Source organism: Thermobia domestica, chromosome 11 (assembly GCF_964235325.1).
Source record: "Thermobia domestica chromosome 11, izTheDome1.hap1.1, whole genome shotgun sequence".
Taxonomy (NCBI): Eukaryota; Metazoa; Arthropoda; class Insecta; order Zygentoma; family Lepismatidae; genus Thermobia; species Thermobia domestica.
The window spans coordinates 117,011,620-117,027,754 of record NC_137464.1 but is presented as its reverse complement, the minus strand read 5'-3'; the positions used below and the strand labels follow the sequence as shown (position 1 = coordinate 117,027,754).

The following is a 16,135-nucleotide window of genomic DNA, read 5'->3' as shown; positions in this document are numbered from 1 at the left end:
TTTTTTACATAATATTTATCGTATGAAATACTTCTCCGTTCCTACAGCTACCTAAACTTATGACACTACGGGTCTGCCACTCGTGTGCATTTGTTGATTTTTTTTAGTTTCTTGAACTGGTCACAACTATTTCAAGAAAAACAATACAGCACAAAATTCACTGAGATTCAATCTACATTGTGAAACATTCATGGAAGGACTGAGGAGCTCAAGGCACCAAGATGGAACTAGAGAAACATAATATCAGTTTGCAATCTTACTATTACTAATACCATATATACCCGAAACTAAGATTCACCCCCATTTCTAAACTTCAAAAGTTGTGCCAATTTCTTGTATTCAGCTCTTAGACGCATCTTGGATATTCAATGAAGCAACTCAGACTTTGACAGTACAAATTAAATCGTGCTGGTTTATTTGTTCAAACTAAACATTTAAATGTCAAGATTAAAAAAGAGAACAAAGATACTATTTTACAATCTTATTTACAGTGTGAGCAAAGGACATCTTGTTTAAGCACTTTCACAGTCTGAATACAAACTTTCTCTATCACTTTGAATGTGGTTTTGTATGCGATTCCCAGACACACTCCCCATTTTATACCTCCAATTTTGGCAGAAAAAGTGCGTCTTAGTTTCGAGAATATACGGTAATAATATACTAAGATAAAATCAAGATACTGTCTCCTTTAAAAAAATATATGTGGTTGTATTTCCTCAAATCTCTATCGAGCATTTGGTAAAACATAGCTGAGAATATACCTTTGAATAATACGTACTGCTAGTATATGACATTATATAAAAGTAACAGTCACATAGTTGAAATATCTCTCTTCCAGAAAAAGAATAATCCTGGGTGAGCCTATGTATAAAACAATGGAGGAAAATTTAAAAAAAAAACTCTATTTGATTTTGCCGGTTCGCATAGTCGAGTGGTCTAAAACTGATTAGCAATCACAGAATTTGTTTATCTCAGAGTTGAATCTCGCTCAGAATATGGCTACTGTATTTTCTTTTCATCATTCATTATTATCTACCTTCATTCCACATCGATTCCCTTAGCCTAAAGGGCACACCTGTGAGACGTAATACTCGATAATAACTAAACAAATTGTATTTCTTCATAGTTCAACTGATAATTTGAAAAAAAGTATTCGCAGTGTCAAAAAAAGTTATTTTCGTTTATTGTTGTCAAACAAAATAGTCCAATTCTGTGACGATAGATAACTGAAATTTACTCTAAATTTAAACCATAATATACATCGTTGTATGGAATAGGATAGCTATTTTTTATACATTTACAAATTTTTAAGTCAACTGAGATAGTTGTAAGAACATATCTAATTCATAACAGTGGATTGAACTGGGAATAATCTAAATACTTGCATTTTATATGCTGTAGGGGTTATATTAAAGTATTCCTTTGGCAATACTTTCTGTCATTTCTATTGTTACATAGACTTCTGTGGTGAATTACAAATTATATTGTATTGCACTAAATCATTCATGTTTCTTTTACTTGCCTTAGCACTTCGAAAATAATACCTAACACCTTTCGTTCACTATTCAGGTTCCTCAAGTAAGGTCAAGTTGAAAGTGGCCGTGCCAGTGCTGAGGAACTTAGATTGTGCTCCAATCCATGCCAGGGAGATACGATTAAGTGAGAGTCAGTTGTGTGCCGGAGGTGTAGACGGCAGAGATTCTTGTAAAGGTGACAGTGGTGGACCTCTCATGACTCCTCAAGGTATTCGAAATGATGCTCGGTGGTACGTGGTAGGAATAGTCTCCATCGGCCCAAGAAGATGTGGAACGGAAGGGAAACCAGCTATTTATACTCGAGTAGGGAGTTACATTGACTGGATTTTACAAGAAATTCAAAAGTAGTATCAAATTAAGAAGTGAAGATACTATATTTAAAGTAACTATGTTTTTACAAGATAATAGCCAAAGATAGGTATCCTTCAATCACTGACGGTACTTTTATTTTGTTTTCCGAGACAGTTCTGGACTAATATATTTTTTATTTAAAAAAAGATTGTTGATATGCTCCTTAAATTATTCCAGACATTTGTAATAAATTGCGTAGGTGAGTATGACTACAAGTAGAAAAGCGAAGTAGTCAGTTAGTACAAATTTTCTTTTGTGTATGAATGTGTCAGGTTTCTATAATCAACTAAAAGAAGATACGTTAACACTACATTCCAACTCAAGTTGAATTCACAAGTAAAATAAGATAAATACAAAGAATTTGGAAAACGACTACATCTATTGTATCCAATATACTTATTTATAATTTAAGAAAGATACATATAAAGTTGATACCTCAAAGCAAAATGTTCTCATAGAAGACATAATACAGGAATTCTATGATTTTATTGTTGCACAAGTTTCATACTTGAAATAACTGGTCACTTTGAATTTCAGGAATGCTTGTGTTTGCTTTTTGTCAATATTCAAGTAAATGTATAGTATGATTATAATGTTACCAATAAACAGCATGTATTCTTAGTTTATTACAATTTTTGTTAGTAATGAGTATACATAGACAATCAAACTTCAACTTTCTTCAATGTTTCAAACTCAGCTGCATGTAAATTACTAGTAAAAGTCTGAAATCCAAAAGTAATCCTAGCTGTTACATATTTTCGTAGATAGTTAGCAATTACAAGAAATGTAAAGACCAGAATGAATGGAGTAATTATTTAAATATCGCCACTTGTCCTATGCATTGCAACTGTTTAATGACTTTCTAGAAGCTTGTTGAAAATAGATAAATTGAATATATCATACTATGTTTCCTAGCGCTAATGATGCCTACAATCACCCAATATTGTTGGCATATCTCCGGATAAAGGAGGAAACGTCTATAGCTGAACTACTCTTGTACAAAACAAAATTTAAAATTTAGGTTTTTCAAATGTATTTTTGACAGATAACAAAATCTTAGAGGCAGATATGTTTCTTTCTCTTTCTTAAGTAAGCCTGTGCCACAGTGACCGTTGTAGAATAGCCTGGTTGTCCTACTTAATTTATTGACTATAGGAATAGATATAGTATCTAGTAAGGATACATTGGTAGATTGGAAAATAATTAGTCCTGTAATGGATGGATTAAATCATGTCACAATGGGATTGTTGCTATGCGATCGCAATGAACATGTTACAATCAGTAATGTGAGTGAACAATATTATTAAGCGTCATTTAAAGAGACGAAATTGTTGTAAATTAAATTTTATTATATTCATTTAATATTCTGAAAATGCGAGAACTATTTTGTCCCACTCAATATCGGTATTGCAAAGAATCTCGATGATCATAAATGAAAATATGATAATCGTAATATCGTGAGTTTTGTCGAAAGTGACGTAATATAAATATACGAATAGTTTATGCATTTTTTCATTTTCTCTATTTAGTACTATCCATTTGTACTTACTAACATCTCAGTTAAATCGTCGATAGTTCGAATACAATGTAAAGCTATAGATCCATATCTCATATCATCTCATCTCATATATATTATGTTAAAACAGATCATTAAACTCAAATAAATCATTGATATGTTCATCTTTTCTAAATTATCGGAAGATATGTAGAAAGTAAAATAATGTGTATATATATTCAAAAGTTTAATTGTTTATTTCACCTCTATTACGTCAGTAATATAGAAAGTGGCATTCATCAGTGTTTAAAGAAAGCGATAGTGTATGATTAAATTCAGTATGGATAAATTTATCCATTACGGTATTTATTTTTAATCGTTCCTGCAACGCTCAGGAATTTTTAGTAAAAGTTTCTAAACAATCAAATATTGTTTCTGATAAGTAGGGTACTCTAATTTCAGTGCTACACTATTAAAATCTTTGGTTCAGTTGGAAAGAAAGTTTATTTCATTATTATTTATATGTAAACAGTATATAAATATTAGAAAAAGTAAACGAGAAAAAAGACTGTAGTTTCATATAGTTCAGACAAAATTTCCTTAATTCAACACTTGTTTACAAATAAAAGCTTGAAAACGACAACCAGATAAAGACCAAAATGCAAATTTTACAGGAGACGCAAAAACAAAACCAGATAAAAATATTAACTCGGTGAGATTGATAACAGGGTAAAGACCAAACAATACATTTGTATATCCAATATAAGTGCTACAACCTGGTTAGAATTAAGGGAAACTCTTAGCTAAACAAGATACTTATAGTTAATATTGAAAAATGATTATTACAGAACATTATTACAGAAGTATAGAATTGCAAATAGATATGTCTGATTTTCACTCTCAATAAAAGTGTGTGTTATTCATTCATATTTGAATCTGTGTCACTCGAATAATTATTATTTCCAGTTTCCACGCAGCGAAGATTGGCATACCATCCTTTATAAATATCTGGAACATATTTGCCGTATAATTTGCACACATCTTGCAATTTATTGGTGCTTCTTGTAGTACATTTTTATTTCAAAAAAACTGAGAACGAAATCCAGGTATATCTGGTCTTTGATTCTCATCCTCAACAACAAACCAGGTAAGTTTTGAAGCCCCCTGGTAGGGAAATGTGTAAACATATAACTCTTGTTATCATACTCAACGACAGACCCAAGAGCACAGGTTTTGAATTGGTTGTAATCGAAAATTGGTCTCTATCTGGTTGTCATTTTCTTGCCTTCAAATTTAAAACGATCTGAATCATCTTTCTCTGCTAATAATAGATTTGGTACAACCATTTTCATCCATAATTTCTACGTATCTTTTCCTGACGAATTCTGTTCTGAGTACTAAAACTGTTTCAGATATGATTGTACTTCTCATCCTATTTGACATATCTGTAAATTTTAAAAGTTGTTTATTATTCTCGATGGTGAATGAACTATGTAATAATAGTTTGAAAACTACAAACATTAATATAGAAATTACAACTAGTGAAATGACATAGCATTTACTTCATAATCATGAAAATGTCATTTTCTTTAAGAAATTTTATATTATCTGTAGATATAAAATCTTTAAAAATAGAAAATGTATATGCCTCCTTGCAAAATGAATGAAAGAAATTGCGAGAACAAAACTGTAAAGAATACAGCTTTTACACTACAGAACTACAGAACATTTCTATAACTTATGATACATGCAACACAATTTTGCATCTACATGAGTTTAATATTTGTTTCATATTTAATACTTTATTTCATGGCTTCTATAATTTATTTCCATAAACTATGAAGTTGATTGAAGTTGAAATCTTTAGTTAATATTATAATTCTTACTATGAAAATAATATTTTACTGAATTGTGTGATACCTTATCGTTGAATTATGCACTTGAACTTTGAGAATAGATCTAATTGTAAGCTTATTGTCTTAATTTTAAATAAAATATCAATAAAATATTTTAAAACCATTAAACTTCTGTTTTATTTTACAATCTTTATTGTATTCATTTAATTAGTTTATTTAATTCAAACAGAGTAGTTGTTTTATTCATTTACGGTATTCTAAATAGCAATCATAACGAGCGTACAATAAAATAAGTAAATTAACCTGTATGTACTATAGTTACAAAAGAATAAAATTGTTTTTCACGTCTAGAAAATATGCCGAAGTTACATCCAGCTTTTATCAACGAGCTAAATATTTTAGCAACACATACTTCTAATAGATAACATTATCAAAAGATTGTCAGAAAGAAAGAATTTAGTAGACATTTGACGACTACCTTATTACTGTAAAAAGGGGAAGTCCGAATCTAGCTTGGCAATATTATAGCAGTTCACTTAACAATACTAATAAATCTTGTATTCATCTTAAAATAGTATGTGTGTAACGAACGTTTTCAGTCTGTTCATTTTCTGTTTAATTTTAAATATAAACATGATATCTCGTTAGAATAGTATTGTCTGAAAGCAAACTAAACTTAAATTTTCTGTTTTTTTCCTTTCTTACATAATTAATTCGGTACAGATTTACTGTGTGGATCAACATATTTGTAAAAATTACCAAAAATATATTAATATTTTAATAGATCAGTGTGTAAATAATCGAAATATGTTGTGTTGTTACCTGTGAGGTGCGTATCTACGTAGAAATACATTAATGAATATGAATGAACATGGTAAGTACGGATTCCGCCATAAAGGAGCCACTAACCACAATATACAAAGCGAAGTAAAGTATCTGAAGTTGGTGTGCTAACTCATGACGTGCAACCATGAAAATGTCTCAAAGTTACGGGATCCATATATTTGTAAACATTCAGGGATATTCCCTATAGCACCCTTAGCAACGTACAAATACATAATCAAACACGTATTTTTATGCCATGTACATTGTTCGGCACTGTCCTCATTTATGTGTATATCCATCATCAGTGTTGCTTCTGCTCCCTATGATGCATCCCCGCTCTACTGCATGGATCCCTTGCTACGCTCCTTGTCCTGGCTTGGTTAGTAATCATGACTACTTTTTAATTGCCGCTAGCACAAGTTGGTTAGTGTCCTTTACCAATAGTTCTTATCGTGTGCATACACTGAAGCCCTCTTAAAGTTGATTTGTACAAAGGAATGTAAATCCACTCGCCAAATATACGACCGTTCGGGAGAGTAATACTCCCGGAAGTACGTTTTTTTTTCGCGCGCTACCCTAGCCAGCTGTTTTAAGTTGGTCACAAAATTTATATCATGGGGGTCAAGGTGGAACAAAACGAGCCCTGTGGGGCATCTAACGCGTTTCTACTACTACTACTACTACTACTACTACTACTACTACTACTACTACTACTACTACTAATAATAATAATAATAATAATAATAATAATAATAATAATAATAATAATAATAATAATTCTTATCTGCACAAAAGTAAGTAAAAACACTTTTTTGATTAGAGTATTATTTTCATCTTATTTTAATTAAAAAAGTGTTATGAAAATGTGAAAAATAAAGAAAAACTTTCCTTGCGCCGGGTTTGAACTCGCGCCAAATGTATTTGTTAGTAGCACATAGCGCTAGCACGCACGGCCATGAGAACCGAGTTTGATCTCTGCTATTTAAAGGGAACGTGGCAAGAAAGGGATAACACCAACTAATCAGAACTGTGTATTTCGTTCATACTTCCGGGAGCATTACTCTTCCGAGCTAGTCCTCCATTGTTTAAGATAGATTGATTCTATCCTCCATTGTAGAATGATTGTTTAAGATACAGAGAGTCGATATACTGAAAAAGAAGTATATTTGTATCATTGTAATTGTTACCTTCTCTTCTATTAAGATATATCGTTACTTGCTAAATTTCAGAGGGGAAACCAATATGGCGTGTGGATGATTTATTTAGAATCAACTCAGTTTTAGAATCAATTTTTACAAGGAACAATTTCAAAATTTGTGATTTTATGTAGACTATGCTTTATAACTAGGGGGAAGTTGATGAAATGTCATCTTCTTTCTGGTATCGCGGATAGGATGTCCATCAAATACTCATAATATTACTTCTCGTTCTAAAACAAAAATTATAACAGAGTTCTGCAAATTTGAACTATTTTTCCTCCCTATTTTTTTTTTTTTTTTTTTTTTTTTTTTTTTTTGGGGGGTGATTCCTATAGACTTCGAGCTCCTAATGCAGAATCCGAAAACCGTTTTGCTTCATCACCCACCAATTTCGAGAGAGAATCGTTTATTTTTCGCCAATCATCCATGAGATTTAAATACGTTCAATAGATGTATCTGTATTGAAACTAGGAAAGAGTGAAGTAAATTTAAAACTCCGTTTCTTTGTGAAAGTTAAAATTTAATGTCTACACCTTTAGAAGGAAATAATGATACATTTAAAGATGAAATTTATAAATAATTCTACATTATTTGGTAATTCCCAATTGCAACGGATCAATTTGAATGCACTGATCCGAAGCTTAAGGATGTCCGAAAACTTAGAACGTAATATTTAGTTCTTATCTTGTTGTCTTCTGTCTCTTGTATTGCTGGGGAGATGTATCACACTGGATAGACCAACAGTAGTCAGCTAACATATTTTGAGTACATTTACCGCTGTATGGCTTCTCCATTTGGCCTACATTTTGATGGAACCTCTCACCACGTTTGCCAAATACAGCTCCCATGTTTTCTGGGGGAAAGAATCTAAAGGATATGAAGTTTTAACGACATGTTGCACCCGAAAATCCTGTAAGAGGAAATAAGTTCTTCCACTGTTTCTACGAGTTTTCCGATTTCTTGTTTCCAAGAAAATTCTTGCACACATTTAGAAGCGCATTCCATGCTTTTTGCTCCACACCATTTGATCGAAAAAAAAGGGTTAAAGCTAAATCACTGGGCTACATTTTATTTCTTGAGGAAAAAGTATTCCCTGAGCTCATCCAACCGAGAAATGTCGTTCAAAGCAATCAGATAATCAGATAAGAATATATGCAGGTGTCCCTTCAGCCATGGACCCAGCACCGCTTGCTTTCGATCAGCGTTCTTCTTTCAAGATCACTATAAACATTCTTCAAGGAAGTGATTCTTTGTCACATTTTAAAAATAACAGGAAATAACTAACTAGTTCATTTTAAAACTATTAATTCCATTTGGCAGGTAGCTAGATATATGAAGACAAAAACAATTATATACAAAGGGTCTTTCTAAGTAAGATAGTGAAATCGGTCCTTGATTGAAATTGGGTCGCTATTGACCCAAAAGGTTACCCTTGACCTAAAAGTACCTCAAAAAATTTTGACCCCCTACCCCCTCCCCTTACCGAATTATCGTATCATACATGCTCAAAATTGAATATATTTTTTAAAATTTTGGTGGGGGTGGTCGAAAAATTTTAAAAGTTTCACAGATTGTAGATACTATAAAGATGTAAATGTGCATTTTTTCAAAACAATCGATGCGTATTTTCTTTATTTTTTTGCGTTTTGAAAATTTCAAAAAATTTTAGAAAAAAATTGGGGGGTACGTCGCTGATTTTTTGGTTAAAAAATTTGTTATGCCCTTAGGTACAACATATATTTTTTTCGGGGCCTGAAAGTGATAGCAACATTGTCAAAAAGAAATAAAACTGAAAACAAACGTGTTTTTCGCACAGTTTTCTCACTGAGGACCCCTTCAAACAATCCTTTGCCAGAGTTCACAATTCTCCTTTCTCTTGCGTCCCTTCCGATTCTGTTGTTCTTTGGCTGCTTCGATTGTGTCCGTTTCGGAATAGAAACACTAAATATATCTCTGTAACAATGCTTCCACTCCAACCGACTCTTGCACAACGAAATTACACCTCGCGTCGGCTCTTCGTATCTATCAGTGCTCGCTTCACTGGCCACACACACATGTCACTCTCTATCGCAAGCTGTGTAACTTTGTTGTGCAAGAGTCGGTTGAAGTGGAATCACTGTTACGGAGATATATTTGGTGTTTCTATTCCGAAATGGACACAATCGAAGCAGCCGAAGAACGAAAGAAGCGAAAGGGACGCAAGAGAAATGATAATTTTGAACTTTGGCTAAGGATTGTTTGAACGGGCCCTTACTTTTGTGGGAAACCTGTGCGAAAAACACGTTTGTTTTCAATTTTATTTATTTTTAACAATGTTGCCATCACTTTCAGGCCCCGAAAAAAATATATGTTGTACCTAAGGGTATAACAATTTTTTTAACCAAAAAATCAGCGGTGTGTCCCCCCAAAAAAATTTCTACCATTTTTTGAAATTTTCAAAACGCAAAAAAAAAAGAAAAAGAAAATACGCATCGATGGTTTTGAAAAAAATTACACATTTATATCTAGACAGTATCTACAATCTGTGAAACTTTCAAAATTTTTCGACCAACCCCACCAAAATTAAAAAATATTCAATTTTGAAGTGTATGATACGATAATTCGGTAAGGGGTGGGGTCATTTTTTTCTAGATAGTTTTAGGTCAAGGGTAACCTTTTGGGTCAATAGCGACCCAATTTAAATCAAGGGTCGAGATCACTATCTTACTAGGAAAGACCCTTTCCAGAAGATCTCTTAAATTGAATAATAAATTAGACATTTAAAACAAAAGGACCTGCGCATTAAAATTGCTTTAAAATTCGTTTATATGTTGTTTTATTTTAATCTTAAAAATACAAGCAACAGAGGCTCAAACTGCTATTCCGGTTCAAGTTATCTAATAACAAATAAATATTCCTTCTTTGATATGCGAGACGGGACCCAAGTGGAATCCGAATCACTACTCAGGTTTTTATTTTCCTGGTTAACATTTTCTAGGTTTCCAAACTATGTTATGCACAAGTATTGTAAGTTTTATAGAACGACCACATCCATCCGTTTGTCAGTTAAACCTTGATCGTATAGAACAAAATGGGTATTATAGCAACAAGCAACTCTTTTGGAATCGATTTAGTTTCTCAAGAATTACACTACCTTCGCTCCTATCACTCTGCTAGAACTTGAAGTGGTTGAAATTTACTAGCACTTCCGGTTTGAATATTGATTTTCATAGATCATAAACGGTACATGATATCGAGAAGCAACTTTTTAAAATCGATTCAGCACCCCAATAATACATGCCATCTACTCCGTTAATCCTGTATCAAACCGGAAGTAGCAAAATAAGCAAATTCCAAATTCAACATTGATATCTATAGAATAAAAACGGGAATAGATATAGACGAGAGGTTTTTCGAAATCCATTCAATGTCTCAAAGAAAAATCGTCTGTACTCGTACCACTTTATTAAAACTGGAAGTAGTTAAAATTTCTAGATTTTCCGGTTTCAATAGAGATCATCATAGATCAGAAACGGTAAAATATACACGTGCCTGAAGTTGATCCCCTCACCTCTCCCAAATTACACAAAACGTTGCACATCGTTAGTGCATCGTTAGTGCACGTTAGTGCACTCAGAACTAACGTTAGTGCTATCAGCGTCTACGAGATATTGAAGATTTTTGGTGGGGGGCCAACTTCATATGAAGTTAGCCCCCCACCCATATTTATGCAGACACATTTTCACAAAACTTAGCACATCGTTAGTGCACCGTTAGTGCACTTAAACACACTAAGCACTACCGTTAGTGCTACCATATTTTGTAATTTATTCAAGATTTTCGGTGGGGGGCAACTTCAGAAATATCAAATTCCATACAAAGTGTCAGTATTTTCAGGAAGCACTAACGAATGCACTAATTACTTTGTTAGTGCTTGAAGTGGGCGCAAATTCACGCTGACCGCCAAAGATATTTTACTTGTAGCACCTACACCAATTTAGCACTAACGTTAGGGGTTGGTGCACGAAGAAGCACTAACGATGCACTAAGGATTGTACTAGAAGTGATCATTAGTGCTTTTTAATTTGGTAGAAATTTGACACAGTGAAAAACTCCCCTTAAATTTCTTATGTGATTTTCCTGAGATGTAACTGGCCATAACTATACTAATAGTGTTCGTTATTGCTTGAAGTGGGGGCGCCAAGTTCAGGAAGGCTTCCAAAGGTTTTTTTACTTGTAGGACTTACATTAATGAAGAACTAACGTTAGGTGTTAGTGCACTATGAAGCAGTAACTATTTCAGTAGAAAAGATCATTAGTGCTTTTGATTTTGACGGAATTTTGACGCAATGAAAATTTCCCCATGAATTTCTTATGGGATTTTTGTGGCATATAATTGGCCATATCTACAGCATTAACGGAACTATGAGTGTTTTGCAGAAGCGCTAACGATACATTAACGAATGGACTTATTTTTCGTTAGTGCTTGAAGTGGGAACCAAGCTCACGCTGGCCCGCAAAGGTTTTTTACTTGTAGCACTTACACTAATAAAGCACTAAACTTAGGTGTTGGTGCACTAGGAAGCACTAATGTTACAAGTAAAGAAAACTTTCGAAATTAGCGTGAACTTAGCTCCCACTACAAGCACTAACGAAAAAATTAGTTTTATTCGTTAGTGCATTGTTAATACCTCTAGAAGATACAAGTAGTTTCGTTAGTGTTTCACCATTAGTGTAGATATGGCCAATTATAAGTCACAAAACTCCCATAAGAAACACATGGGGAATTATTCATTGTATCATATTCCCATCGCATTCAAAAGCACTAATTACCTCTGTTAGTGCATCGTAAGTGCTTCTTAGAGCACAAATGCCTAACGTTAGTGCTTCATTAGTGTAGGTGTTACAAGTAAAAAAAAACTTTGATGAAGTCAGAGTGAATTTCGCACCCACACTTTGAGCACTAATGGAAAAAATAGTGCCATTCGTTAGTGCTTCTATAAAGCACTAACAATTTCGTTAGTGCCTCACTATTAGTATAGTTATGGCCAATTACATATCACGAGACTCACAAGAAATTTATGGCAAATTTTTCATTGAATCAAATTTCCGCCAAATTCATGTTAGTGCTTCTTAGTGCATCTACACTTAAGGTTAGTATAGGTGCTACAATTAAAATAACTTTTGAGGCCAGAGTGAACTTAGCGCCCCCACTTCAAGCACTAACTAATAACTTAGTGCCATTCGTTAGTGCATTGTTAGTGCTTCTAGAAAACACTAACAGTTTAGTTAGTACTTCACTATTAGTTTAGTTATGGCCAATTACATGTCACGAAACTCACATAATAAATTTATGGGAAATTTTTCATTGCATCAAATTTCCGTCAAATTCAAGAGCACTAATGATCTCCTCTAGTGCAATCGTTAGTGCTTCTAGAAAACACTAACAGTTTCGTTAGTACTTCAATATTAGTGTAGTTATGGACAATTACATGTCACGAAACTCCCATAAGAAATTTATTGGGAATTTTTAATTGCATCAAATTTCCGCCAAATTCAAAAGCACTAATGATATCTTCTAGTGTAATTGTTAATGGTTCTTAGTGCACCAACCCCTAACGTTAGTACTTCTTTAGTGTAGGTGCTACAAGTACAATATCTTTGGAGAGCACGGTGAACTTGCCCCAACTTCAAGCACAAAAAAAAAAAAAAAAAATTAATGCTATTCTAGAAAGCACTAAAGGTTTGTATGGACTTTGATATTTCTGAAGTTGGCCTCACCAAAAGTCTTGAACAAATCCCAAAATATGGTAGCACTAACGTTAGTGCTTAGTGCGTTTAGGTGCACTAAAGATGCAATAACGATTGTCGTTAACTGCATGTTTCTACCTCTATTTGTATAGAATTTGATATTTCTGAAGTTGGCCCCCATCTAAAATCTTGAATAAATCCCAAAATATGGTAGCACTAACGTAAGTGTTTAGTGTTTTAAGTGCACTAACGATGCACTAACCATTGCCGTTAACCGCATGTTTCTACGTCAATTTGTTTAGAATTGGATATTTCTGAAGGTGCCCACCCCACCGAAAATCTTGAATAAATCCCAAAACATGGTAGCAGTAACATTAGTGCTAGTGCGTCTAAATGCACTAACGAAGCACTAACGAATGCTGTTAACCTAATGTTTCTACATCAATTTGTATGGAATTTCATATTTCTAAAGTTGACATCTAACCAAAAATCTTGAATAAATCCCAAAATATGGTAGAACTGACATTAGTGCTTACTGCGTTTAAGTGTACTAATGATGCACTAACGATTGCCATTAACCCTATGTTCCTATCTCTATCTGTATAGAATTTGATATTACTGAAGTTGCCCACCCCACCGAAAATCTTGAATAAATTCCAAAATATGGAAGCACTAACGATAGTGCTTAGTACGTTTAAGTGAACTAACGATGCACTAACGGTTGTCGTTAACCCCATGTTTCTACCTCTATTTGTATGTATTTTGATAATTCTGAAGTTGCCCACCACCAAAAACTTTGAATAAATCCCAAAATATGGTAGCACTAACGTTAGTACTTAGTGCGTTTAAGTGCACTAACGATTGCCGTTAACTCTACCCCATGTTTCTACCTCTATTTGTATGTATTTTGATAATTCTGAAGTTGCCCACCACCAAAAACTTTGAATAAATCCCAAAAAATATGGTAGCACTAACGTTAGTGCTTAGTGCGTTTAAGTGCACTAACAACGCACTAACGATTGCCGTTAATCCCATATTTATACATCAATTGTATGGAATTTGATATTTCTGACGTTGACTCCTAACCAAAAATCTTGAATAAATACCAAAATATTTTAGAACTGACATTAGTCCTTAGGGCGTTAAAGTGCACTAACGATGCACTAACGATTGCCGTGAACACTATGTTCCTATCTTTATTTGTATAGAATTTGATATTTCTGAAGTTGGCCCCCACCAAAAATCTTGAATAAATCCCAAAATATGGTAGCACTAACGTTAGTGCTTAGTGCGTTTAGGTGCACTAACGATGCACTAACGATTGCCGTTAACCCCATGTTTCTACCTCTATTTGTATAGAATTTGATATTTCTGAAGTTGGCCCCCCACCAAAAATCTTGAAAAAATCCCAAAATATGGTAGCACTAACGTTAGTGCTTAGTGCGTTTAAGTGCACTAACGATTGCCGTTAACCCCATGTTTCTACACCTATTTGTATAGAATTTGATATTTCTGAAGTTCCCTCCCCCACCGAAAATCTTGAATAAATCCCAAAATATGGTAGCACTAACGTTAGTGCTTAGTGTGTTTAAGTGCACTAACGATGCACTAACGATGTGCTAAGTTTTGTGAAAATGTGTCTGCATAAAGATGGGTGGGGGCTAACTTCATATGAAGTTGGCTCCCCTACCAAAAATCTTCAATATCTCGTAAACGCTGATAGCACTAACGTTAGTTCTGAGTGCACTAACGTGCACTAACGATGCACTAACAATGTGCAACGTTTTGTGTAATTTGGGAGAGGTGGGGGGCCAACTTCAGGCACGTAAAACATACGGCTTTCTGATGCAGCTGCGTTATTTGGGGAGAGCAGGAGTAATTCTCCATTTCTCCCCCTCCTGATTTTGGGTACTCACAAGCAGTACTTTATATATATATATATATATATATATATATATATATATATATATATATACAGGGCCGGCCTTAGGTAGTGCGGGGCCCGATTGGGAATATTTTGCGGGGCCCCAGGTTTACAACTATAGTACAGCTTTGGTATATCTTTATTGTTCAACATAATAAACTTGGTCCAACCGTGCTGCAGTGCTCCTTAGATTGTGACAACAGAAACTCCTCCACGACTGTCATTATCGCTTACAAACGCCGTCCTGCTAGAACCTTTTTTAGATTAGGGAACAAGTGGAAGTCTAAGGGGCCATATCTGGAGAATAGAGTGGATGAGGAACGAGTTGAAAGCCGGATTCATGAATAGTAGCCATGACAACTGGTGATGTGTGGCCGGGAGCATTATCATGATGGTAGAGAATATATATTCGATTGGATTATTCGAGTTAGAAGACAAACCTTCATAAGCAGCCACCTATTGATTAAGCACTACTAAAAAAAAATAGTATAAATTCGGTTTTCCTGACTTGATTTTTTGAAAATAAAATCACGGGATTTTTCGCAGGAGAGGGCAAAGTTTGTCCTCTGGTTTTGTATTTTTAATATAGCTATAATAAGGACTGACGCAAATCCCGGGAGGATGAGGAGGACATGTCCCCCCAATCTTGGAACTGAGGGGACTGTCCCGCCCAATAATCCGATTTGAAATGTGTTTTTTGAAGAGAAATATGATAATTTGTGTCCGACTGCCATAACGGAAAGTGAGATGAAATTGAAGTCCCCCAGAATAAGCCTCTGCCCGCCTCCCAATGTTGAAGACAACTCTGCTTCCCTGATCCCCCACAACATTGTTTTTCAACTTCATAAATATTTTGAACATAGCTTAAAAAAATATGAGCGGAACGGTTTTACTCGTCTCCCTCAATGTTGAAGACAGATTTGTGCCGCTGAAATAAGAGAAAGGATATGCAAAGAAGTCGCACTGAGGCTGATTTATTTGATACCATCTCGGTATTCGCGGTAGTATCACATTACTTAATCAGTAAGAACGCCAGGAACTTTTACTTACAAGGGAAGCATCAATGAACTCATATCGAAACCTACCGTAAATTTCACTCAGAGGAAGGAAGTCCCACAGAAACACCACACACAAAAAATCAGCTGGTTTTTGAAGTGGAATTAACCAAAATGACAGATTGAAATGTCGCGTATCCATGTCGACAATTGCGCAATACATTC

The 16,135-nt window shown here is 34.2% G+C and overlaps 1 protein-coding gene and 1 long non-coding RNA gene across 2 annotated transcripts in view; one reads left to right on the top strand and one right to left on the bottom strand.

Moving 5' to 3' along the window:
- The window catches only part of LOC145664382 (CLIP domain-containing serine protease HP8-like), a 70,810-nt gene extending 65,405 nt beyond the window's left edge, over positions 1–5,405 (top strand). Inside the window, exon 6 of the mRNA XM_081731045.1 lies at positions 1,570–5,405. Coding sequence (XP_081587171.1) covers positions 1,570–1,883 — 314 coding nt within the window. The 3' untranslated portion in view covers positions 1,884–5,405. The remainder of the gene's footprint in view (positions 1–1,569) is intronic.
- LOC145664384 (uncharacterized) overlaps positions 1–16,135 on the bottom strand; it is a 338,163-nt gene that overhangs the window by 81,580 nt on the left and 240,448 nt on the right. The gene's annotated exons all lie outside the window — the stretch shown is intronic.